The sequence below is a fragment of the Drosophila guanche genome, unplaced genomic scaffold (genome assembly GCF_900245975.1).
Source record: "Drosophila guanche unplaced genomic scaffold, DGUA_6, whole genome shotgun sequence".
Lineage (NCBI taxonomy): Eukaryota > Metazoa > Arthropoda > Insecta > Diptera > Drosophilidae > Drosophila > Drosophila guanche.
Genome location: NW_022995751.1, coordinates 4,007,023 through 4,032,916, shown reverse-complemented (window position 1 = coordinate 4,032,916; position 25,894 = coordinate 4,007,023). Strand labels below are relative to the sequence as shown.

General features: G+C 47.0%; 6 protein-coding genes across 13 annotated transcripts in view; 2 read left to right on the top strand and 4 right to left on the bottom strand.

Annotated features, from left to right (window-relative positions):
* LOC117587101 (protein draper) overlaps positions 1–11,102 on the bottom strand; it is a 15,796-nt gene extending 4,694 nt beyond the window's left edge. For all 6 annotated transcript variants that reach the window (XM_034277586.1, XM_034277587.1, XM_034277588.1 and 3 more), the window contains exons 1-4: positions 10,460–11,102; positions 3,314–3,451; positions 3,090–3,253; positions 2,903–3,028 (exon numbers count right to left, since the gene is read on the bottom strand). In XM_034277586.1, the coding sequence (XP_034133477.1) occupies positions 2,903–3,028; positions 3,090–3,253; positions 3,314–3,420 (397 nt within the window). In that variant the 5' untranslated portion in view covers positions 3,421–3,451; positions 10,460–11,102. The remainder of the gene's footprint in view (positions 1–2,902; positions 3,029–3,089; positions 3,254–3,313; positions 3,452–10,459) is intronic.
* Positions 6–25,690, bottom strand: LOC117587102. The gene is made up of 3 exons (XM_034277593.1): positions 25,685–25,690; positions 19,570–19,574; positions 6–2,592 (listed from the first exon to the last, which is right to left on the bottom strand). Exon 3 carries the CDS (start codon positions 2,582–2,584, stop codon positions 236–238), a length of 2,349 nt encoding a protein of 782 aa, XP_034133484.1. The 5' UTR covers positions 2,585–2,592; positions 19,570–19,574; positions 25,685–25,690; the 3' UTR covers positions 6–235.
* On the top strand, positions 3,561–5,161 carry LOC117587106. Its single transcript, XM_034277600.1, has 3 exons — positions 3,561–3,615; positions 3,677–3,947; positions 4,020–5,161. The coding sequence occupies exons 2-3, from the start codon at positions 3,712–3,714 to the stop codon at positions 4,711–4,713; spliced, it is 930 nt and encodes a 309-aa protein (XP_034133491.1). The 5' UTR covers positions 3,561–3,615; positions 3,677–3,711; the 3' UTR covers positions 4,714–5,161.
* On the bottom strand, positions 11,780–16,189 carry LOC117587098 (WD repeat-containing protein 35). Of its 2 annotated transcripts, none has more exons than XM_034277578.1 (7): positions 15,978–16,189; positions 15,808–15,919; positions 15,318–15,730; positions 15,080–15,254; positions 14,431–15,015; positions 13,954–14,368; positions 11,780–13,900 (listed from the first exon to the last, which is right to left on the bottom strand). In XM_034277578.1, exons 1-7 carry the CDS (start codon positions 15,999–16,001, stop codon positions 12,013–12,015), a joined length of 3,612 nt encoding a protein of 1,203 aa, XP_034133469.1. In that variant the 5' UTR covers positions 16,002–16,189; the 3' UTR covers positions 11,780–12,012. The 2 variants fall into 2 exon arrangements, with proteins under 2 accessions (XP_034133469.1, XP_034133468.1); XM_034277577.1 differs by having other exon boundaries at positions 15,318–15,751; positions 15,978–16,187.
* LOC117587105 (uncharacterized protein At4g17910) lies at positions 16,567–18,545 on the bottom strand. The gene is made up of 2 exons (XM_034277599.1): positions 17,428–18,545; positions 16,567–17,369 (listed from the first exon to the last, which is right to left on the bottom strand). Exons 1-2 carry the CDS (start codon positions 18,281–18,283, stop codon positions 16,681–16,683), a joined length of 1,545 nt encoding a protein of 514 aa, XP_034133490.1. The 5' UTR covers positions 18,284–18,545; the 3' UTR covers positions 16,567–16,680.
* Positions 19,381–25,894, top strand: LOC117587103 (glycerol kinase). Of its 2 annotated transcripts, none has more exons than XM_034277594.1 (3): positions 19,381–19,537; positions 23,619–24,248; positions 24,312–25,894. In XM_034277594.1, exons 1-3 carry the CDS (start codon positions 19,474–19,476, stop codon positions 25,418–25,420), a joined length of 1,803 nt encoding a protein of 600 aa, XP_034133485.1. In that variant the 5' UTR covers positions 19,381–19,473; the 3' UTR covers positions 25,421–25,894. The 2 variants fall into 2 exon arrangements, with proteins under 2 accessions (XP_034133485.1, XP_034133486.1); XM_034277595.1 differs by lacking the exon at positions 19,381–19,537 and adding an exon at positions 22,242–22,467.

Here is a 25,894-nt window from a genome sequence, read left to right as displayed (position 1 = left end):
AGAAGTGGTGCATATCAACGGCATGCCGATGATGGCATGCCCTTGCAGAGGATTTACACAGCTAATAATTCCACTGATATTCCTACATTTTAACATTTTTTATCATTACACTTTAATAGTCCCACATGGAAGCCTAAACGATAAACTTTTTTTGTATTGTTTGGATCTGCTCCTAACGACTTTAGATTTTGATCAAATTTAACTAACAAATAATTAACACTCCCTAAATGAATGTTCAGCTTTGTTGCCTTCGACTCTTGAAGTAGTAATAGCGATTGCCGATGCCCGGATGTTCAATGTGCTCCCGGAACTGCTCCAAGTCGAAGCTATTTGGATCAAAGTAAAAGGGACCTTGGTCCGACACTCTGCTATGGCTGGACACGGAAGCCTCCACCTCTTGGGGGACAGATGCTTTCGTTTTGATGCCCAACTCTGCCCAAATGTCGTACTCTTGGAGCTCCTCCTTTTCCTCCGCCAGGGACTTGACACTTAGCGTGCTGGGCGTGCTTATCAGAGAGGGACGCGCCTTGAGGCACTCCGACTGGCGTAGCCTTTCATCCTCGAGCTTCTGCAGCAGCGGGTGCTTGATGCTCTTGAAGTGCTCCCGTATGTCCTGCTCCGTTTTGGTCTCATCCCCTATGTACGAATGATCTCCCTGGAAGCTATTGCGTCTCACTATGATGGCTGCCTCGAACTCCTCGTCGCTGTCCAGATCACAGCCGCGGCAGTCAAAGTGCGTGACCTTCTGGTTGTGCTCCAGGGCGCAGATAAGTCTCCGTCCCACAGCGCCGTTCAGCGGAATGGCTGCTATGTCCAGTCGCCGCAGTGGCGGATGGTTGCGCAGCAAGTAGCCCAGACTCTCGGCCACCGCCTCCTTGCGGGCCGTAATGGCCGTCACATTGAGCTCCGCCACATGCTCGGTGCCCGTGATGTAGTGGACGAGCGTGGACAGCGCCTTGTCACTTATTCGATTGTGGGCCAGTCCGAGATACTGCAGGTGCGTCGTCCCTCCAGCCTGGTGCTGCTGCAGCAGAGCGGCCCCAATGGCCGAGGCCGCCTGCAGGTCCAAATGATTATACTCCAGCTCCAGGGCCTTCAGCATGTTCTCCCGCTGCAGTAGGGTGCCCAAGGTGGCACCACTTTCATCGGATATCTCGTCGTAGCCAAAGTCAATAACTTCCAAAGCTTTCAGGTCCTTGAGGCCACCGCACAGGGTGTGCAGCTTGAATCGATCCATGCGGCTGTTGCGTAGGCGAAAGATCTGCAGCTTATCGAGTGCCTGTAGACCCCTGGCCAGCCGCATCATATCCTCCAGGGAGAAGCGCAGGTGCCGCTTGTGGTAGTCGCGGCCCATGTGTGGTCCAAGGAACTCTAGGATCAACGACACGAGATTATCGAAGAAGCGCACAAAGCTCAGATCGATGTGGTGGCAGTGCTCCGCGGGGTAGTCGTAGCGTTTGATGCGCTTCAGCAGCTTCTCCTTTTGGCGCTTGTCCACGATCTTCTCCTCGACGTCCTCCTTCTCGCCCTCCACCTTCATGTTGAAGACTCCCACGGTCGTCTTACGGCTCTTACGGCGCTTCTTTGTCGGCTCCTCAACGGGTTTCTTGCGCATAAGGGAACGACGGCGCATCCGCTGCTCGTGCTGCTCCCTTCTGGCCGCCTGCATGTCCCGCAGCTGCTGGCGCACTTCATTGCGGACAGCACGCCCCATGCGTCGATCCTGCTGAATGGACCCTGCCTCAGCGTGTCCTTCCGCAGCCTTCTCTGGCTCCTCGTCGTATGGCATTTCATTAAACATGATTCTTGGCTGCTTGAGCTTCGACGCGGACTGCTGCAGCTCCTCTTTCTCCACTGCAGACTGCTCATCGGAGCACTCCTCCTCCTGCTCATCGGACAACAGTGATGAGGTGTTCCGCTCATCGCTGGAAATGAACAGCTCCTCGGTTTCCTCCGACGTCACTTCCGGCTCTGAGCCGCTGCTCTCCATCTTTTGCTGGAAGCTCTCATCAGTGTGGGACTGCAGATGGCGGATGTCCATGGTACGGACATGTTCCCGAACGAGTGCCGCCAGCGCGGCCATCTCATGCTCCGGCCAAAAGGCCGCCGGACATGCCTCCACCAGTTCCACGTACTTGATACTGATCCCCTTGCCCCGCCAGTCGTACTCCAAGAGCTTCTTCAGCACCAGCGACTTGTCCGAGCTCTTGGCCAGCACCACGCGCCGCCAATAACGCAAATCCTCCACGAAGTAGCACTCCTGCAGCGGCAGATCCACGTCAATGGAGTCGTAGTGGATGCGCAGCTTCAGCGGATCCTCCCGCACGGGTACTGCAATGTGCACAGTGCCCTGGCTCTTGGCCAGCGCCCGCACGCACAAATCCGCCAATGTGCCCAGTCGCTCGTGTTCGATGAAGGCCTCTGGGTAGAGCTCACGATTCTGCTCACTGACCAGCCGCCGTGTGGCCATCGATGGGCGGTAGAGCTCATACACGTCCAGCAGCTCTGGTTCGTTGGGTATCCCGAATGTGGGAATGCTGATGGGCGGCATGCCCTCCCGTTCCTCATCCTCCTGTGTATACATATTGTGTGGATTGTCCCTTTCCCTTCTTGGTGTTTGCTATGCTCCTGTTTTTCACTACTTTTCCTTATGTTTTATCCCCCTGTCCTGGCATTTACAGTATTCGGAATGTATTTATAACTCATGGCTAGCTCTGAATCTGCTCTGTCAGAGCACTCTGCAAGGGCTTTCGTTTGAGGGATTAAGCAAAAGGTTACACCCCCAGAGGCCCCACCCCAAGGCGTTTCATTGTACAGATTTCAACACGCAAAAAACAAAAATAAAATAGGGTTAGGAGGGGGGCTAGGGGTTTAGAAAGAGTAGTCAAATGGTTCAACGAACTTATATCACAGGCAGGGCCGCCATAGCCATGATCGCACTTGCACTTCTCGGGGGCAATGCATCTGCCGTGCTCGCAATGGTCCGTACAGTGGGGCACGCACTCCCCGCCGCTGGACACGTAGCCATCTGAAATATAGCTCAAAAATTAGCAGAAGATTCGCAAAGAGAAGGAGCTCCTCCCACTCACCGCAGCAGTCACGCACAATGCGGTTCTTTATGATCGTTTTGGTCTTGTTTACGATACGATTCTTGATGCGATACGTGGAGCAGCGTGGTGGTATGGTGAGGCACCAATTGGAGCCACGCTCCTGGTACGACTGCATTTCCGTGTAGACCACTTCAACGGGGTAGCTATGGGAATGTTAATGGAAATTATAAGTTTAAGATTAAACTTCCGAGTGGACTACTTACCTCTCACGGCGCTTGCATATATTGGGGCCATCCAATTCTGTGAGCTCCGAGTGGACCAGCAGTGCCATACAGGCCAACAGCCATCCAAATAGTATTAACCGAAACATGATGGAAAGTTTTCCTTCGCCACTACTGAAACTGCAAAAGAAAAAACTGTTACAAAGGTTTTCGTTTGCCCTTTTTTTGTGCATCAAAGTGTGCTCTGAATTATCCTTTTGAAACATTTAAAACTGTGACTGAGAATCAGTTAATATCAACACAGAGGCAGCAGCAACAGATATTGAAAGCAGCTCGAATAAAAAGTAAAACAAAAATCCGATTTTTTTGGGAAAATAATTGACAAAGATAAGTATTTCCACACAGAGTCTAAAAACAGAAGAAGAAAGAAATTAGCAACGATGAACAATCCACGTTCCACTTTCACCCGTACACAGAGGACCTTTGGATTCCTGACATCCTTCAACGCGAATGACCATCCGCAGCAGCAGCAGCAGGGCGAAGGTCCCGGTACCACCGACAAGGATGGACTCAATTCGATGCCATTTCTTAATAATATTCACACCATTCCCCTGCTCTCCCGCACAATGGGTCGCAATGTGTCCTTGTCCCCCATTCAGAGGGGAGATTTAGATGGGTAAGTGGCAAGATCACAGACTTCCCATCTGCACCCCACACACATAACTGAGACTCTTTTGACTTCCTGCAGATTCAATGCTGTGCCACAGATGGCTAGGCTGGGAAGCCAGCAGCCTATGGGCAGCTCCCACCGGACAGAAGCACCTTATACGAGCACTCCCAGATCCACGCGCATCAATTCCTACGAGGGCGATTTCTTGAAGATGCCCAAAGAGGTGAAGGAACAGGATCCCTGCCTCTGTCAGAGCCCGAGCCAGCAGCGGTTCCCTTTGGCAGACCGCATTGAAACAGACTCGGAAACGGAGGAGCTCAGCATCCGCCCACCACCCACAGTCAGCCGTATGAAGTCTCGCCTCGATCTTGTGCTGTCGAAATTCAAGCCGGAGCATCGCGAGCGTTTGGTGGCAACATACCATCGCGCCTCGGAGACCGCTGCGGTCAAGGGCATGTTGCTGGTGCTGCAGCTGCTGTGCCACTCAACACTCGGTCTGACCACGCGGACGGTGGGCCTCACCGAAAACGTCGGATCGGTGTGCCTGCGATTGTGGAACAACAAGTTTAGGCTGCGCAGCACCCAGCGCCATTTGCTGTGGTGCATGGCTAATGCCCGTGGGCCCGAGACTCTTGTCTTTCTCACAGTGGCCCTGGCCACGCCTTGGCTGTTTTGCCTCAGCCTCCTCGGATTCGCACTGTCCATGGTGATACTCCTGAAGAAAAGCGTGCAGGAGTTGGTGTTTCAGATACGTCTGCGCATGCTGCTCTAGAGCAGGAGCAGAGGCAGAGCAGAGGGAATTATATTTAAACACTGAAACAAACAAATAACACAAAGACAGACACACGCTGACACTCGCCTACCCCTCTGGGGGTACAATTTTTGTGCAATTCCATTTGGGCATCTATTTTCGTTGATGCCAAATCTCGCAGCAGCACGGAATCTTTGGCCTGAACAAGAATAAATGCCGGAATCTTCGAAATTTACAGTCCACAGAGAGAGAGAGAGAGAGATAGAGAGATAGAGAGAGAGAGAGAGAGATAGAGAGATAGAGAGAGAGAGAGAGAGAGAGAGCACACCACACATTCCAAATCGATCAGATAAATATGGCCTATATGCATAATATATAAATGTTTTCCTTTCAATCCATTCCACTTGGGTGGGTGGACAGCAGCCACTTGCTCATCCCTCGGCCTGCGTGATTGCATTTATTATTATTATTACTTTTGTTTGTATATTTATTTTGCAATTTATTCAATGATAAATGGAGGAGAGGCAGCATTCAGCAGCAGCAGCAGCAAAAACATTTCCGCTGCAGCAGCGATTGTGGCAGCTGTGGGGCCTTTGTTGCCCCCAATTGCAGGCCACCGCATACGCACTTCGGAGGGATGGGGGGGATCTACTCCAGAAACCAGCAGCAACAGCAACAGCAGCAAATGAATCATTAAATATTCACTCTGTTTATGTTGATTCTGTGATCATTCAGTAAGTGGCAACTGGCAAGTGGAATCCTTATCCACAGACACAAAACAAAACAGAACAGAAGCCTCATCATCCATGATCCATGATCCAGAGAAGAGTTCACATTCAGGGGCAATCCGTTGGTTGGTAGATGCATCCGATTACAATTGAGCAATCCGAGCAATCCAATTTTTAAACAGGGTCAAGTCTACCTCTGTAAAATAGGGTGCCAAGGGGCCACTTCTTGGGATTCAATTACCGAATATATTGCATAAGTTTCGATCCGGATACACATTCGAGTAAATGTGTACAGAGAGAGAGTCAGCCCTTTTCCCCTATTCGTGATTACAGTCTGCTGTGACGTGAAGCATGCCCCAATAATGTCGTTTTCCATTTGCGGAAAATGCCTGCAATTTGAGCTCTGCCTCCCATTCCATTGTGCTCCCATATCTCCATTTTATAATGTAATTTCTAACGCTAATTGTTGTCTTGTGGCAGACCAAGACGTCACAGCAACAGTGAAGGGGGGAAGTGTGGGAAATCAGTGCAAATCTGAATCATTTAATCGTCAGTTCGGCCACATCTGTAGCACTCCCCGCAAGTCCGCTCTACTGGCCATTCCCATACACATACACTCAGCAAATAACACAGAAAAAAGAAACACTCGAGGAATTTAATATAATGTAATTTTAATTTGTATCCATTCTCGGCAGCGAATTCTTAGGATTTTAATGTATTATCAATTAATATCACTTTCTCAGTGCTTTTTTTCGCTGTGTGTAGTTGAAACATCAACAAATATCAGTTCGTTTCGTTCACTGCCAAGGCTGTCATTAGCCCAGAAATCGCGTGTGCTGTTGCCACTGCCAAGTGGCGCCACAAAGGGACTACCTGTGGCGGGGTAGCGGTAGCACGAGCACGGGTCACAATGTTATAAAAAATTCAATTAGAGCAAAAGAACAACGGAATTTGGATGGACAAAGTAGCGGCTGCTTGTGGCTCTAAATTAATAATACAAATCGCCAATTAATTTATATTTTATAATTTGTGTTATTCACACACTTTACTTTACTTTTAACAAAAGCTCATTATCTTACACAGGCGGTAATGCGTGACTGGGCTCTTCCTTCCACCCGGACAACAGCTACGTCAGAGATTTGAAATGATATCTGAAAGGTGATAAGAACTATCAATCCTCATAGTATGTGTCTTGATGACTAATTCAATGTTACCCCCTCACACAAACGAGTGCAAACAAATAAATGGACAAATCGTTGGGCGGGAGGAGATGGGAGGATGCGTAATCCGGTCATGGACTCGAGAGTGTCATAGAATATATAATGATAATAATATAGCTGCTCTCTGAGTAGTGCTGACTGTAATTGGATTCAACGGATCGGAAAACAGAGGGAGAATTATGAGAATTACATATAAGAATTTACAGATTTATCTGCTCGGGTGCTTAATACTTTTATCTCTTAGGAGATAGGAATAGGAATCCCTAAGATAATTTTACATTCCAGCTCGAACATGATTCAATATATTCATACACTTTTCCTTACACTTTCCCCTTTATTGGAGAGAAAATAAATTTATAAGAGAAAAGTTAATTCTTTATAAGGAAAAAACAAGTTTGCTTTTGCCATTTATGTAGATACTTATTTGTTTAAACAATCTGTTGATATTTTGAGGCAAATGGAAATGTCTTGTATGACTCACGCGAATCTCAACGGCTAGACGCTTAGCGGAAAACTATCTGTATTTATGTTTATCTGTATATGAGACACATTTAGATGTACATATAGAGAGATACACAGAGGTGTGTGAGACTTTTTTCAATGGAAAAACGTGCATGTTAATATCTGCTACATTGACTATTCCATTCATTCATCGATTCATTATGGACAGCATCTGGTTTCCATGAATCATTACGCACTCCAACTGATATCTCGCTTATGTTTATTCATTTATTCAGTTATTTTCTTCGAACAAAGTTCGATTACTAAAGGAAATGCTACATCTTTATATTAGCTGTTGCTTGTGAGACTCTTTGGCTGCCTGCAGGAGTGGTTTTCCGAATCTTGAGGGTTTCTTTTTGTTTGCACAAATACTAGTATGTGTATTTGCTTTTACAAAATAATGAATCACTACGAATGATTGCTGATACGGTACTTAATAAGCGAGGGATGGTAAATTGATAAGTAACACCACAGTCCATTAAAAGCTTGCCACTCTGTCTGTTCCTTGTCCCACTTCGTAGGAAAAGCATTTGAGCACTAATAGAAGGAAATGTGTAATTGAGAGATCAATAATAAATTCTTAGACAACATCAAAAGTTTGTATAATTAACGAAGACACAACCTTTGCCAAGTATTGTCTTTGGCAGAGTTCATTTACTCCTTTTACATATGAATTAAATAAATATATCTCAGACATATTGTGTTTACATGCTCATAATCTTGTCGTGTGTGGGTTGTGTTTCTGGCTGGAGACGGGATATCCAAGTCAGGCATATACACTACTCTGTACACTCCCTCAACATTGCGCAGTTGATTAAAACTCAAACAAAGAAGGTTGTACTTTATTCCATATAAATATGTAGTACATATGGACGTACTATGTGCACATTTACACATGTGTTCAGTAAATAAGACACACAGATTATTCCAGCTTCAAGCTTTACTTAGGAAATCAAAGTCTTAGAAAAACACAACCCAATCTTAATCTCAAGTGTGAATCCGCCACAGGCAACGCAAATGTTTCATATCCACACTTGTTGGTAATTTAATGCCAAGGCAAAACCCTGATAAAACACATTTGGAAAAACACACAAACGAATGCAAAATTTTTAATAATAATAAACAAAAATTGTTTTGGCCGCAGAACGTGAGCCAAAGGCTGTGCTGCTGCTACTCGTATAAAACTAAAGGAATTTGATTTCAGAGGTTTCCACAACATGAACTTTGTCTAGCAATATATTCCGAAGTTAAATTACAAATAAATCCCACTTAATGGAAGCATTTTGGGAGCCAGCCGAACTTGACAATTATTCAAAGTGTGTATAGCGATGACATCAAAACTTCCATTATAGATCCAAAGTACAATATGAAAACAGATGTACAGCCACGTCAGCAGCAGCGACAGCCAACAATAATTTCTAGACGCTTTGTGCCAGCTTTCCAAATTCATTTCGCATACAGACAACAAACACCTCTTTACCCATAAATGTAGCCCCATAGTATTGGCCAATTAGCACGGGGTTCTCACATTTCCAGCCCCAAAGTTTCCTAGATTTATTTGCAACAGCTTTTCAGCTGTAACCAGCGAACACCCCACAGAGACACTAGAAATAGGTGGAACCCACGCCACGCGAAGGCATACCATGACCGGAGATATGTATAGTACATGTGCCACCACCAGACAGCCATCAAGAAGTGCATTTTGCATAATCAGTGCACTGCAACTGCAACCTGCAACAATACGGCGAAAGCTCAGCCATGTTGGATAATCTATCAGGAAAAAGAAAACTGACAATGGAGGCTCCATCCTATGAGTCCTTCATTAACTTTTAGAGCGTCACGTAATGGATAATGTAGGAGACTCCTGCCTCATCTTGCAATACTGCAGACGCACCCTTCCGCTGTCATCAGTGTTGCAGAGCATTATCGAAGAAAGAGTACGTTGTGTACACTCGGCACCCCTGCAAAACCCTCCCTTGAAGGTATATTCTGATGCATACCAGACCGACGACACACCACGAGTATGGGGAGTGCTCTGTTTAGTGTAATTTCAGCACATTTCTTACTTTTTTACGCAAGCAGTGGGTATTTGGGTTTGGATAAGCTATTTGTTACACAGAGACGGCCATGAATATTAATTGAATATTTGCTCTGTTGAATCCACAGATTTATAGCTTCTTAATTGATTACTGGATTTAAGATGAAAAGAGTATCTACACTGCGGCATGCTCATGTTATCTTTCACCTCTTTGTAACTGCTTGTGTTGATTTTCTGCCGTGCATTGCACTTTTAAGCTCAAGTCCTAAACGGGCGTCATTCACACATGCACCATGCAAATGCTCATGATCATTAACATAATGATATTGATAATGAACGAATGAATGCTGATTGAAGCCTCATTGTCAATGTCGAAAATTATGAGGATTGGTTAAAAAAAAAAACAAGGTGGGGAAATGAAAAAGTATTGCGTTTCAGCAAAGGATTCCAGCCTTCAAATGGAACACTGGGGGTCGAAAGGAGGCTAAGGAACGGTATGACAATCAGCAGTCATTAATTTATAGTATGTAGCTATAATCTTTAAACATAAGGACTCTGTATATATATAATATATATTTAACAACAAGCCATTAGATTAAATACCGGCCAGCGGATAGCGTAGACACCCTGTGCACCGCCACCCCCCAGAGAGAGAGAGTGAGAGAGGGCTGAAGAGTATGTATGATCTGTATGTGCGTACTCAAACCATTGAATAAATATTTCATTCTAGACCGCAACTGTGTGCGTTAGTTGGGCTGCAGACACAGACACACACATGCACATAGTACATTCATATATCATACAGATATGCTGGCAGCGTTCCCATTGAATGTACTTGAAGGCAGATGCAGCCCCGCTGGAAGCTTCCGCAGATTCTGGAACGAAACGCAGAGGATGCGGGCTGTAGGCGGCTGGGGAATAATACTGTGCTGGATAGAGAGAGACAGCGAATTCATAATATTGCCAATTGAATGCAAGATAAAGAAAACGAAAGAGAGTGGAGTGAAGTGGGCGAAATCAAAGGCAGAAGAAAGAAAGGCCAAAAACAACAAGGCGCAGAAGAAAGAGAAAACCAGAACAGGTTTAACTGTTCTTGGAGTGCTCGAAAGCGCTAATTGACACACACACAGAGGCACACACACAATCAAGACGGTAAAAACACACTCTAAAGCCAACTGGAACTTTCGTAAACCCTATAAATGGCGAAGAATGTGTCACATTTCAAGAGCTTCACTTATTTGTATAACCAAATGGCATTAAAATTAACTGGTTTTACTTACATTAACCACAGTTTAGTGGCCTGGGGCCTGGCGTGCCTTTGTTCCTCCACTCAAAACAACTGCACTGCAGGCAAGGAATGCACTCAATTCACACTCAATTACTTTACACGTTTTGCTTTCGTGGTTTCCAGCGACCTGGCTGATTTATTTCGGATGGCACTGGCACCTTTCGTTCGCCGAATGAATATATTTTTAAATGCTTACAACATCTCGCCAATCTGTGCGAATTGTTTTCTTTCATCCACTACTAACACAGATTCGCACTCAAACTGAAACTAGTTTTGATCATTTCTTTTGGCACGAAACTTTCCGCTACACCACAAATGCTGCATTTATGTACACATTATGTACATACTTTATTTATGTGATCGTCGTGTACCCTTCACGAATTTGTTTAAAAATAAGTATTTCTACTTATAAACCCAGCCCCAAAGAACAACAACAAAACGCACGACACGACGCGACGCAGTTCCGAAATGCACTTCAATTTAGTCGCTGAAATCAAGCTTATTCGCAGCCCAGCGGCAACTTTTATTTATTTTATTACCGCACGCATACGCATACAATTGTTCATCAGCGATTTGAATTAATTTAACAATTTAAAAAATTGGATTCGAGAAGAGTGAGTTGCGAACAGTGTGACCGCGGATTTAATAATGAAATATACCGCATGATCCTTAAAGATATACCGAAATGTACGGACTCATTTTTAAAATATACTGTAAATACACCGTTTTCTTAAATCACATTCTTTGATTGTTATGTTCAAATTGATATTACAAGCTTGCAAAGACTTTTAACACTGAAACAATAAATTAATCCGATGGAAGAATCAATTTGGCTTATTATACATACTCCTTTTTGTTGGATTGTATATCTTTTGACCTTATATTTTACAAATTTGTATTTGACTTTTTCATTCAAGGGAGGCAAGGGAGCTTTGTGTTCAGTATTTAAGTGTATGTAAAATGTAGAGATAACCGATCTCATTGAAAATTATTTAAAAATAGCGTGCGGAACAAAGGATAAAAATAAATGATATTGTTTTCCTGAAAATTGCAGAAAGGAAACACAAGTAAATATTATAATAAGCTTGGAGTCGTTTGGGAGGCATTTCGCCCTTTTTACGTGCTTGCCATACCTTCATGTCACATACCTTGCTCAGAAATCCCACAGAAAAACACCAAAAATAATATACGTAAATCTTAAATCATTTTCCTCGACTTTGATCTTCTGTTTAATATTACCAGCTGGTTAGGCATCTCTGCTTTAAAAGTGTAATTTTACTTAAAATATCATTCAAGTCTCCACAACATGGGCTAGTTTTCATGACTTTCTTTTGATGCATTGCTGGCAAAATAAGGTTAAAAACTTAAACGACAATATAAATATACCGAGGCCTGCTCATAAATGCAACACGATATCGAGCATTTTCACTCAATTACTCGCGATAGCACTATCGATGGGCAAAGTATCGTGCAGAAGGCGCGATTTTTAAACTTGTTATTGCCTATGATTATCTTATTATTGCAGAATTCCGCTGCGAGTTACATTTACACCGTCATGGAGGCAATCAAACTGTGGCACAAGGGACACGCCCGAAGTCGCGAGATCTCCATGGGCGAGGCACAGTGGTGGCAAGTGGTGCATATCCAAATGTTGTTTGTCGGCTGCAGAATGGGCTTTCCCGAGGAGATGCAGGCCGGGAACCGGGCACCACACTCCACGCAGGCGGGTGAGCTGTCGGGCACGGGTACGCCGCAGGAATAGCAGGGGACCGTGTCCAAATCGGCGTCCTCTGGCTCGTACTTGGAGAATATGCTCCGCGCCAGCTGCTCGTACTCCTGCAGAGTCTTCTCGGGCAGATGGCTGAGCGTCTCCAGCTTCAAGAATGCTTTGGAGCAGGTGCCGAACGCCCTGTCCGCACAACTGGCGAGTGCCACCAGGCAGTAGATGTCCTCCAGGGGCAGCACATCCTCGTACTCCCGTAGACGGATGGCTGTGCTGAGGGCACTGTGGATGATCCCAAAGCGCAGCTGCCTCTGGGCCAGCAGCATAAAGTGATATGCCTCGGCACAGTGCCACATGCGCTCAATGCAGGCGGCATCCTCCAGGCTGATCGAGTCCAGTAGTGTGTTCCGTCCGCTGGCATAATCGATTTCAGGCGTGGCCACAGCCTTGAGGTGCTGCTCGGCGAGCAGGGCGGCCAGAATGTAGATCTTCTTGATGCGCAGCATCGGGGCGCGCTTCTCCAGCTCGCGTTCTGCCAGCTGGGCGAGTAGCCGAGCAGCGTCCAGGTGGCGCCCAGCATTGCGCTGCATCTCAATGGCCTCTGTGAGGCGTCCCTCGTTCAGCAGCTGCGCCGCGTGCTTGGCAATCAGCGTATTCACCTGCGGCATCTGATACTTCTGGGCCAGTTCCACAGCCTCGCCCCACTGGCGGAGATTCACGCACGTGTTGACGGCAGCCGTTTGATCGCCGAAGCGCAGATGCGCCTGCACCGCCTCCGCGCACATGCCCACAGAGGCCAGCATATCCGCCAGCTTGGGCAGCAGCGGGCTCTTCTCCGGCAGCTTCTCCACGCACTGTTCCAGCTCATCGAACTGCTCCAGATGGTACAGAGCATCCATGAAGCCCTCAATGTAGTGGGACTTGTCGTAGTACTCCTTGGCGCTCTCCCATGACCTCAAGTTCGCAAAGTGATGCCCAATTTCGCGCCAGGCCGTCTCCATTTGCTGGTCGGAGACGCCCGAGCCGCCCATGCGGTAGAGTTGCACTACGCGGAACCAGTCACACAGCGTCATGCGCAGCTCAATCGCCAAATCCCTGCGATCAGCGTCCAAGTAGAGCTTCTCGGCCTCCTCGAACTCTCCGTAGAAGGCAGCCACCTCGGCTCGCTGCAGCTCCTGGGTGTTGATGGTGCGCAGCCGCTTGATCAGCTTGATGCCCGGATAATTGGCGCACCTCACAAACGCATTCTCGGCCGTGTCCAGCTCGAGTTTCTTAAGCGCCGACTCGGCCAGCAGGCGCCACAGGCGTGGATGAGGATTATCCTCGATAAACTGCTTGGCATCCTCGAGTCCGACATGCTCCAGGAGGTCATCGGTGTCTCGCAGCGACTTGACGCGCAGCTGAATGATGTGCGAGGAGTTCTGCAGCTCGCCGATGCTTATGATGTCGTCCAGCAGGACGCTGGTGATCTCCAGATCCTCGAACGTGCAAATGTAGCCAGAGCAGGAGATGGGCTCCTCGGGATCGTTGCCCCGAAAGATGTACATGCGGGTCTTCTCCATCAGCGCCAGCAGCAGCGGATTATCCTTGGCCCAGCTCACGGCCCACACGTCCTTGCGCTCCACGCGACTAAAGTTCAGCTGCGTCTCCCGATTGTCGTCCAAATCCAGCAACGTCATGACTCCCATGTGGTCTATGATGGCCGCACGACTGAAAGGAAGTGTGTGAATTGAGGCAGCTCAGGGGAACATCTCAGAGCTTACGTGGAATTGCAATTGATGGCCATCTTGTACACCTTTGAGCTCATCATGTGGCGATTCCGCAGCGCCACATTGGCAATGCTGTACTCGTTGATGGCGCCCGATTCGCGGGCCACCAGCAGCAGCTTCTCGGACAGAGCCAGCGCACAAATAGGATCGCTGATGCGGCGATGCGAATGAGCCTCTCCAGTGCCAGTGCCAGTGCTGCTGCTGCCCAGCATCAGATCTTTGGCCATTTCCACGCCCGTTGGGGTGTCGTCAATGTGGAAGCGTTTCTCCTTGCGCGCCTTTACGCTCTGCAAGTTGGAGGCGCTCTTGGGCGTGTGATAGTGCCAGATGAGAATCTCCTCCTGCGAGGCAATGGCCACATAGCTCGAGTTGATGCCCACAAAGCTGGGTCTGATGTCCGTGTACTTGGCTGGGGTAAAAGTAAAAGATTAAAGCACACACGAACGTAGTCCGAAATGGACTTCAACTCACAATCCACAGTGGTGCCAATGGAGTTGCAGAGCAGCAGCTGGTAGACCTTGTCGTCAGCCGTATTGCTTTGATTCTCCAGCGTGCTCAGAGCAATCTCCTTGATGTTGCTGCTGACACACTCCACGCCCAGCACGCAGTGTTCACTGCTCGCAGCCAGGCACAAAGTTGGTTCCACTTCCTTCAGAAAGCTCTGATTGGAGACCGTGTTCCAGAAGGTGATCACACTCATGGGCGTCTCCCTGACGCCATTACCGCTGCTGCTGTTGCTGTTGAGAAACACAACCGTCTTCTCGAAGTAGCACCAAATGTAGTCCGGTCGGATGTTGGCAAAGTAAATAAACGAGTCCACGGCCATGGCAATGCGCAGCGATTTGCCCTCCCAGCTGAGCGAAGTAATGTCACTTCCTGGCACCTTCAGCGTGCGATAGATCCTTCCCAGCGGCGAGTAGAAGCAAACCTGGTTATTGTCACGCTGTGCTGGCGGCACTGGCGTCTCCAGCGTGGTGCCACAGATGGCCAGAACGGAGCCATCATGATTCCACTTTGCATCCACATTCCGCATTTTAGTGTCAAAGATGGCGGGATCTGAGCGAGAGTGGATACAAAATTAACATCTGGACAGAAGAATTCCCTTAATCCTCGCACTTACCATCGTCGTTTTCGTTGCGCATTATCTGCACCCTGCCGATCTCGTAGCAAATGGCCAGCACGGGTCGATTGCGACGGCTGGAGGAGCGACCGCTGAACCAGCAGATGCTGGCAATGCGCTGCACCCGAGACGCGTTAGATCCATTGAGCCGCACGCACTGAATGTTGAGCTTCATCTAGGGAAACAGAAGAGAGGATTAGCCAAGGGGATTACTCTAAATCATAGCTCTGATGCTCACGGCAAAGTTTCCCTGATTATCGTACAGATGGCACTCGCCGTTGGCCAGGGCAAAGAGTATGAGACGATTGTCGGGACTCCACTGTACGCCGGTGAGATGCGTGCCCTTGAGTTCTTTGCCAAAGATGCGATTGCCATCCACGGAGCCCACGATAATCGCTCCGTCCTCGTAGACAATGCAGATTTTGGCCCCGTCCGAGGTCCAGCTCATGCTGGCCACAGTGGATTTCTTTCGATCGTTAGTCATCTCCTCGTACCAGGAGCCTTTGTACAGCATCCAGACCATGATGACGCCGTCTGTGTCCGACGAAGTCAGCTTCTGTTGTGCATCGTTCCAGGTGACGACCCGCACAGACTCCTTGTGACCATCCAAAGTCTGATTCATGGACAAATTGGAGACGGCAGCCAGTCCACCTTTATTTTGGCCATTTGACCCTATAGGGGAGATGTGAGAATGTTAATATAAGCCAAATATATTCCTATACCTTTACCTTGATCCAATTTCAAGACTTTCAGCAGACCCTCGGAGCCGGCCACCGCAATGTAACCCTCCTCCTTGTTCCAGGCAATGCAATTGAGCTTCACATTGTTGGGAATGGCAATCTACACACAAAATAGAATTCATTTATAGCCATTTATTGAATATATTTAGTTTACTTACCTTTTTGCTCAGGTAAACAAACATTTTGGGCACATTCAAAGTCGAAATTTTCACTTCTTTTTTCGCTTTGGCCTCTTGTGTTGACAACTAAACGGTGGAGTTGCCATGGATACGGAATAGAGTGGTGTTTGAGCCATAAGGTTGCTGCTTCCCCCGCTGCACCCCGTACCGAAGAAACAGGTAAAAACCTGTTGTTTGAGCCACATTTGTTCCAACCACTAAAAATCTTGGCACCGAGTGTTTTGCAGCGAAGAAAAATCGATTACTTTGCAACACTAATATGATCAGTAGAAACGGTTACGAAATGACTATCGATGACTGTTTGTTTGAAATGTCAAGTTGTCTATCTGCTTATCTGCAAGGGAAGGCAAGGCAAGGCAACAGGTTAGAATGTAATAAAAAGTTAATATTGCTGTCTAAAACAACACCCCATCGATTAAGCAAAACTTAAGATTACAATTTAAGCACTTCGCAAGAAACTAAACACTTCCTATCGGACCCACACCTCCATATCGAGTCGTAGAGATAATAAATTTTACTTTTCGTTTCCGGGCACTTTGCTGTTTTCACAGTTGTAGGGGGAATGCAATTAGAAATCATTATTTATTAACTAACCTTAAGGTATTTACTGATAAAACAAACATAAACTAATGCAAATTCAAGGTAAAATTCAATGAAATAATCACAGAAAGCCTGAGAACACTCAGGCCAGGCGGACACCTCGCTGGAGCAGCACGTGAACTGCCTTGGTGGCCAGCAACATGTAGACGAGCAGAATGAGCACCGATTCAGCTTGGCTGCGATCCTCTGGCTTGAGGAATATGTTGACCCCACCCGTCAAGAGGTTGGCCAGCAGAAAGAATGTCAAACCGTTCAGGTTGATGGACTGGCAGATGGCAAAGCTGCCGATCCTAGCTGAGGCCTGGCCCTCTCCCTCTGCCGACTCCAGCAGCTGTCCCTTCTCCTGGCTATCGACTACCTGGCCATGCGGATCCCAGGGCAGGACACTGTCTATGACAAAGTCCACGCCAAACAGGCCGAGCCACATAATGGTGCTTATGATGGAGAGCGTCCAGACAACGTAGCCAAAGTTACACGTCACCCGGGATATGCCAATGGCGAAGGCACTCGCCGCGAACAGGCACCACAGCAACAGCACCAGGAGGAGCAGTCGCCGCAGCTTCTTGACCATCTCCGAGTAGCTGAGCAGCGTGGCGGACATGAGCCAGCGGCTGAGGTAAATGGACAGCAGGTACATGGCCACGAAGCCGGGCAGCGACACCAGACCCTCACGGTTGGCGCTGAACAACGTCGCGCGCGGCACATCCTCATCCATCACGTAGTCGGAGAAACCGAAAACACTCAGACCCATCTGGTGGACCACCAGGAGACCTAAACCAGGACTAAAATTGCCATAATTTTCCAGCATTACTTCGGTACACGAACTTACCCAAGCCCAGTGGCAGAAGGTGCACATCTCGGCGTGCCAGTAGGCTGGCCAGCGAGCCAAACAACTTCGTCAGTCCGAGCGTGAAGAACGCGTTCATGTCTCGTCCATACTCGTGCTCATCCTGGCCATAGCCCACGATCAGCAGTGCCACGGTCCGCGCCAGTCCCAGCAGCAGCAGCGGCAGCGCAGCGTAAACCAAGCTCCGGCGAAGATCTTTGGTGTGCCGCGTTCGATGCGACACCAGACCCATGGTTACCACAAACAGCCCGATGCCCGTGTCCATCAGCTTGGCGCCGAACGTTCGGCTCTTGCGGTAGGGCCGATGGAAGCTGTGAAAGTCGATGGCTAGTATGCAGACGGCGGTAATCAGGTGCGTCAGGGCACGGACCAGAGTGAACACCGTGGGCCGAGTGCCGCCCAAGTCGAACTGGCTGCGGGTGCAGGCGCGCTGAAATGCTTGGCTGCGGAACAGGAACCACAGCGAGGAGATGAGCATCAGCAGGAGGATGTGGGTGCAGTAATCGCTTGCCACCGTAGCCAGCAGAACGACAGGCGGAATGATGAGGAGAAACTCCACGGCGTAGCCAACACTGGGACTGGAGCGAGGGCAGAACTTCTGTGTGGCAACGCGGGCCACCAGAACACACCAGAATGTGGCCACAATGAGCTGCATGGACTCGGCATTCTGGGAGAAAATCTCCGCGGGCTGCCAGTCGAAGACCACGGCCTGTTGCAGCCAAGCATCGCTTCCGATTTCTAAATTTCCGTATTTTTTTCCGTTGTTGGCGCTGCTGTTGTCCATCGGTACTGGAATCGAAGCTCCCGCGCCAGGAACGGCAATCGCTTGACTGGTCATGTCGACTCACGGACTTCTGAGGCAGCGACCGCCCCGTCGGCTATGCACATCAATATGCTGATAAAACTAAAACTTAATCTACCCACTGATAGAACGTCCAAAACTTATCGGAAACCCAAAAGATAGCATAGCCCACAGCCACAGGTTAAAGCCGAAATACAGCAACACACACGAAATATTTGTTTCGTTCATGTTTAATAATAAAATGAAGTTTGTCGCTTGTTTACGTTATCATCATCAGGTGAGCCCCACAGTATACTCAATTTCTTATCTATGTTGGGCATAAAAAAATCGTTATGAATTTCACGCCTTTTATTAACAGATAAACAAGGTGTGCTATACAGGTGTAGCTACTCTGCTATGTATAATAATTTACCATGCTAAATTCCAGACACTATACAGCAGGACTAATTCCTTTGAATCGGCACACTAAAGCGCAACAAATTCAAATTTGAAACGCTGATTAGCGGGTAAATAATCGGTAGGTTTCAGCAACAAGTGGTCAAATTACGTGTGCCACTTACGCTAATCGAGAAATATAAATCGAGAGAACGATTAGCCCATGTCGGCCCTCCAGAATTGGAACTGTTAGAAATTCCCGATCCTTTTGGCACGGAAGAAGCAACATTTAGAACCCTTGAAGGGATAAGGTTAAGACAAAGTCATTGTTTGGAATTTTAATATTGGTTATAGCAAATAGGGTACACAAGCACTAACCAAATAGTATAGTATACTAACCAAATAGTATAGTATACTATTTGGTTAGTGACATAAGTCAATTGTCAAATGACAACATTCTATTTTCACCCGCGTGATTCTTAATGCTATTTTTGTGGTTGACCTATTTAGTTTTAACCTTATTTTGCAATCAATCTAATACAATTACAAATAGGTTAGAATGAAATGACGATTCGAGTAAAATTACATTTTTAAAGCTGAGAGTCCTAAACAGCAGGTAATATTAAACAGAAGATCAAAGTCGAGGAAAAAGAATCAAGACTTGCGGTATATTTACAGTATATTATTAAACTGAAACGGTATATTTCGAATGGTCTGTCGGTATATTTTATCGATAATTCCGCGGTCACGGGAAAAGAGGCTCGTCTTTTGATAAAAAAAACAACAAAGAGTAGCAATAAAATGTTGTTTAACTTGCAAATAAACAAAACGAGAATGTGGTCGGATATTTAATGTTAGCAGTCCATAAACCAGATCAAGTTTCCACGGCGTGGGTGCGAAAGGAGAGTGGCGGAGGTGAGTGTCTAACGTCTGTTTAGCGGCGCTCACGTGTCTTGGCCTCCAGTGATAAATAAATAATTAATGATGCTCAATGGGATGCTAATGGTTATGTCATGGTTTACTCATTAGAGCATGTCTGTGTATAACAGTGTTCAGGGAACTCCCTGCTTATAGGTTAATTCAACTTTGATTACGTGTTGTTGTTATGCGGCTTTGCCAGACGTGATGTGACGTCATTAGCTGCAGAGGGGCCTGTCCACATACTACGAGCATGTATGACGTATGCAGCGCAATGCCACGCGGTGTCTGTGTATTGATTTTTGCTCTCAGTGGGGCGTAAGGGAATCACGTGAGTTGGCTCTCTGTCCGCCCCCACACTGCGATCATTATTGATGGCAACAATCGCTGTTTGCCCCAAGCACATCAATGTGTCGCCAACTGTGAAAGCGGTAAGAACGCAATGCGGATGCAATGAAAAATGCATTTTGTAATTGTGAATTATAATATGTGAAGTTTACGTAACTAATTGCCCAACAAGTGTAAGCACAGTTCGAAATATAAACAACAGGGCCCGCACCTTTAATGTGCGTGTGTGTGTGTAAAACTATGACACGTGCGCCTATAATTAAAGATGCTACTGTCCGATTAAAAGTTGTCGGCGCCACCAATCGCGTGACCTTTGACCTGGCGTAATGGAATATTACACTTCGGAAATCTCTCGTGTTTCTGTCGATTCAGCTGTCAGTTATCATATGTCAGCAAAAACAAGCGAAACTACACTCATGGCAAACAAAACCCACAACAGTGTTTTTTGCAATCGCATCGAAATATGTTCCAAGTTTTTTCATTCGATATGCGACATGGTGCCATATGATAAGGCTTCAGCTATATATAGCCCCATGGGTCATATAAATGTGTAATTATTCATGTGAATTTTGGATTGCGCACAGTTGATTGAACCTTTGATCCACGGGGCGATGATTTATAGGACATGGAATGATCATAAGCACCTGCACCTGTTCGAATTTTATGTAGTGTTCTAGCACATAATGTGGCATGTAAATCAGTAGGTATTGCAGCGACTTATTTACTATCGTAATCACTTGGATTACGATATTCGGTATAGTGAATACTCTGCTCAATAGACAATTTTAATAACAGTCTTCACATTAACAAGCAGCAATTCGCTTCCCATCCGAGCATTCACTGTATTTTTGTTGTAGACCCCCAAATTACACATCAAGGAACTCACACAATTCATTATACTTATTGCTGGCCATCAGGCAGACACGACTTGTCCTATACCCTCTACAAAAGAGCTGACAGATGACAGATAAGACTTAAGTGTCAGCTTTTGTCCCATATGCCCCACACTGCTCCACCATCGGGGCAACAGTTGAGGCCATTAAGCCTGAAGTGCTATCATTTGTGGGCCAACACAAGCGCAAACCCTACGTTTTTATACGTGTATATATTCATGAGTTATTCACGCTGACATTTCCAGATTATATACATTTATTTTAATGAAGTCGCTCGCTCCGATCACACAATGATTATATTAAGTTCGGTTGCCGTCTTTATGTCTTTGTTTATATAAGAAAACGACTCCCCCGTTGTCGTTTTTGTAAACAAAAGTTTAATGGATTCACAAATATTCAAATATCATAATTTGCATTTGACTTTATTTTTGCTTTGCTTTTGAATTTGTCAAGCCGATTCTGTATTTCCCCGCCGTCAATGGAATATTTTTAATAATGGTAAAACTATTTATAGAATAAAGAACATTGGCCCAGAGGCTGTTTGACTGAATGAACTGACGCCCACACGCGAGCTTGCACACAAATATAGATGGTTTTTCGAAGGAATTAATGTGTGGAGATCCCATCAGTGGAATATTTTCCTCACTAAAGAGTAATAAATATTTTACAGTTTATAATTGTTGAGAAAAAAGGGGGATAATGCCTTTTGCCGTTGAATATGCAAATCAAATGCCTGAACAAGCCCTAATTGCATCGTAAACATGGTTAACAAATTCATTGGAAGTGCACTTTAGGTACAGTGGGCAATTGCACAGTTAGTGCATGGAAATTTATGAAACAGAATTATGGGATCATTTCTTATATGTGTCTCCTTTCGGACTAGTCCGCATAAAAGGGTAATCTGCAGAAAGCAGAACCATTCGCTTGCCAAAACAAATCACATTTGACCACTGTCCCATGGTAGATCCGTCTGGCAGATGCAAATGTTTCTGGCGGGTTTTTTAATGCCAAGGCTGCCTGTCTGTCGACTGTCGTCTGTCGCAACCAGTTGGCAGTTTATTGCACCGAGAAGAGGCTCTTCTGCCACCCACAAGAGAAGGAGACCCCGCAATGCTCCACTCGCTCTCTCTCTCTATGTCTCTCTCCACTACCGGCTGTGGGGCCTGTCTTATCAGCTGTTGCTGCCACCAGTTTTGTTTGATTTGGCCTGCTCCGATGGCTGGTACTCGCGTCGTTTCCAATATACAATATACGGGAACATATACGGATGGGCGGACGCACACTCGTAGCTCGTATGGAGACCTGCGGCTGTGTATTTGTTAGTTTGTTTTCAATACACACACGGGGAATAGGGTAGAGTAGTATATTGAAAGCTCTTTCGATGTATTTTCACTGCGCTGCCGCGCCTTCGCCTTGATGGCGACGATAGATTTTTGACTTTCAGATACAATTTGGCGCTGGCTACGAACGGTTCGGTTGTGATTCCATTTTGTCGCGCGCATAACGTACTTTTTACACCTCACACAAATCGGCTACCGCTCTCTCTCACTCTCTCTCTCCGTCTTTTTTCCGCTGCTCTCTCTTTCACTTGCACCTTATAATTTATAGTATTTAAATAAGTGTTGAACGCTCTCTACGTATCGGTGTTATCTAGAGGAAGTACCGCCAAACAATCGAATATCAAATGTGCGTACAATCCGAAGCGAAGCTAACCACCATCCAAAGTCTAACAGTTCATCAAGCACTCAAATCATCGAATCGAATGTTTTTTATCGTTTGAATCTTATCCACCCATAATTGTTTGATTTTACCTCCCTTTTTGGGTGGGCTATGGTGTAACCCATGCCGGTCATCAAGGGATCGTGCGATTCTGCCATATCTAATCAGGGATTGTAGCTAGACATCCATTGATTGTCGATGGTTCTTTCTGGAAAATGGCAATAAAAACCCAAAAACACCTAGAGGACGTTTCAAATCTCCCTTATCTCGTGATTTAAACTCTGTTCAATCCGGAAATTCTCGAAATAAGTGGAAAGTTTCAACTATACACGGAATCGTACTGTTTGACGACACTAAACGCACGCGGGAAAATAATCAAATTTAATGGTTGACACAACCCATGTATTTTACGTATATTATATGTATTTTAATCATACAGTGCACTCAATCATCGGTCTGTTATCTCCCTAAGTACTTGACCTTGTCGCCGAGACCTGCGATCACAAAATACCAAACAGTTGACCATAATTTATGTGCTGGAATATGCTTTGCACCACAAATGGCACTTCGTAAAGCGAGAGAACACAGCTCCCAAGCGATGATAAGTCTTTGGGTGGCGGCACAGTTTGTCTATGTGTGCGCCGAAAGAGGGCTCGACCGTTAGACCTGCGTCAAAATCAAGCCCCCCCTTCAACAGGCCAACAGCCAGCCGCGCACGGACGCCACAGCCGGGTACAAAGTCAAACAATAGCGACGACAGGTCCGTCACCCAGTGGAACGGGACTGAAATTTGGGTGCTAGTGCATACAACAAACAGAGATCTTTATCTCGAGTGTTAAACAAGGGTTCTTCTACACTTCTTATACCATATGGACGACTGTTATTCCTCACAGATTGATCTTGTATCCACAAGAAGCGATCTTTATCTATCTATTCGTACCATAAATAACTTCCTTCCTATTATTAGATCCATGTTTCATCCCATAAATTACATGTACAATGAACTCTCTCGAAAAATGAAGTAAATTATGCAATAATGGGGTGTTGCCTTGCCTTCCCCGAATACTTAACTAAGTAAATGGTTATCTAATCTTACAACTGCGACTCTTATCTTGCAGCCAGCAACATGACGGAGGGCAAGAACATACCAAACTCCAGTGCGGATGTACCGTTCCGCAGCAAGGAGCTGCGCAAGCAGTCGCTGATCCAACACACGGGCCTAGTGGGCGTCATTGATGAGGGCACCAAGACCATCGGCTTCTCCATTTACACGACGCCCGACTTCAATGAAATTGCAGCCCATCGTGTGGAGCTGAGCGTGATAAGTCCGCAGGATGGCTGGTACGAGCAGGATCCGCTGGAGATCATGGCCTCAATCAACAAGTGCGCCGAGGAGGCCATCAAGCAGCTGCCCGAGCATGGCTTCAGCTCCAGCGACATTGTCTCCGTGGGCATAACGAACCAGCGAGAGACAACCATAGTCTGGGACGCTGTCACAGGCAAGCCGCTCTACAATGCGATCGTGTGGAAGGACATACGCACCAGCAGCACTGTGGAAAAGATTGTGGCCAAGGTGCAGGATCCAAATCATTTCCGCAACATCACTGGCCTACCGATCTCCACGTACTTTTCGGCCCTGAAGATCCGCTGGCTGAAGGACAACGTGCCCGAGGTGCGACAGGCCATACGCGGACAAAGGTGCAAGGCGGGCACCGTCGACAGTTGGATCGTGTGGAATCTGACCAACGGTAAGAGATTCTCAATTCTAAATGTAACTCAAAAGGTGACTCCCCCTTGCTCTTGCGTTTTAGGTGCACTACATATCACGGACGTAACGAATGCCTCGCGCACACTGCTCATGAACCTCGAAACCCAAAACTGGGACCCTGTGCTGCTCAAGACATTCGCCATCAAGGAGGATATGCTGCCCACCATTCGCAGCTGCTCGGAGATCTTTGGCAAGATCACCTCGGAGCGGAGTGCACTGCGCGGCATGACACTGAGCGGGATTATGGGCAACCAGCAGGCCTCGCTGCTGGGCCAGATGTGCGTCAAACCGGGCCAGACCAAGAACACCTATCGCTCTGGCTGCTTCTTGCTGTGCAACACGGGCGACAAGCCCGTCTTTTCGCGCCACGGACTGCTGACGACTGTCGCCTATAAGCTGGGACCGCAGGCTCCCACGATCTACGCCATCGAAGGAGCCGTATCGGTGGCGGGACATGCCCTGTCCTGGTTGCAAAACAAAATGCGAATTCTGCCCGACTCACGCGATGCAGAGAAGTACGCCGAGATGGTTCCCACGTCGGGGGATGTCTACTTTGTGCCCGCATTCACCGGACTGTATGCTCCCTATTGGCGTCAGAATGCGCGTGGCATCATCATTGGCCTCACGCAATTCACACGAAAGAACCATATTGTGAGGGCAGCTCTGGAGAGCATTTGCTTCCAGACACGCGACATCCTGGAGTGCATGCATCAGGAGTGCGGCTACGAGATAAACAAGCTGCACGCCGATGGCAAACTCACGACAAACAACCTGCTGATGCAGCTCCAGGCAGACACCATCGGCATGCCTGTGTTCCGCTCTCAGCTGATGGACTCGACTGCCTTCGGGGCAGCCATGTGCGCCGCCCAAGCGGAGGGCATCGATCTGTGCAAGTTTGAGCCGGAGAAGCGCTACTACGAGAACGTGCACTACGACACGTTCCTTGCCACCACCACGGATGTGGAGAGAAAGGAGCGCTACGGCAAGTGGAAGCGGGCCGTCGAACGCAGCCTGGGATGGGTCATCAAGCAGAAGAAGACGCGCGAGCATACAGAGGAGAACTACCGCATGCTGTCGTCGCTGCCAGCGAGTATATTCCTCATCAGCAGCTTTGCCATGCTGGTGCACTCCTTTGCAGCGACAGCCCAGTAATACTGCCAATCCTATCGTACCCACTCCATGACATTTCGATCGGTTCTCGGTTGTGATTATAATTAATTCTTCCCTTGACACACTGCACTGCCCTGCAATGTTTGTACATAGATAGCTCTTCAGGAAATCCCCTCTAAAGAGTCTAATGAGAAAGATGGTTAATTGTGCTTTAAACTCTGTAAATAGTTACGATAGCCTACGACCCCTTATCTTAGGCAGAAAGTCATTTGCTCTAACCTATTTTAAGTGTATTGTATACTATACCCTATCTTTGTTTTATCGTCCCCTTCCCCAGGTGCGTGTCCGTTCTCTTTAACAATGAAATTGTATATAGCCAAAGGGCACAAGCAATGACTCTTAAAATAAGTAGGTACCCCGCCCCATATTTGTACGTGTACGTTTATATGTATAGTATGTATAGTGATTACGTCCCCTAACTAATAAACATTGCTCTTCATTGCGATTTACCAAGAA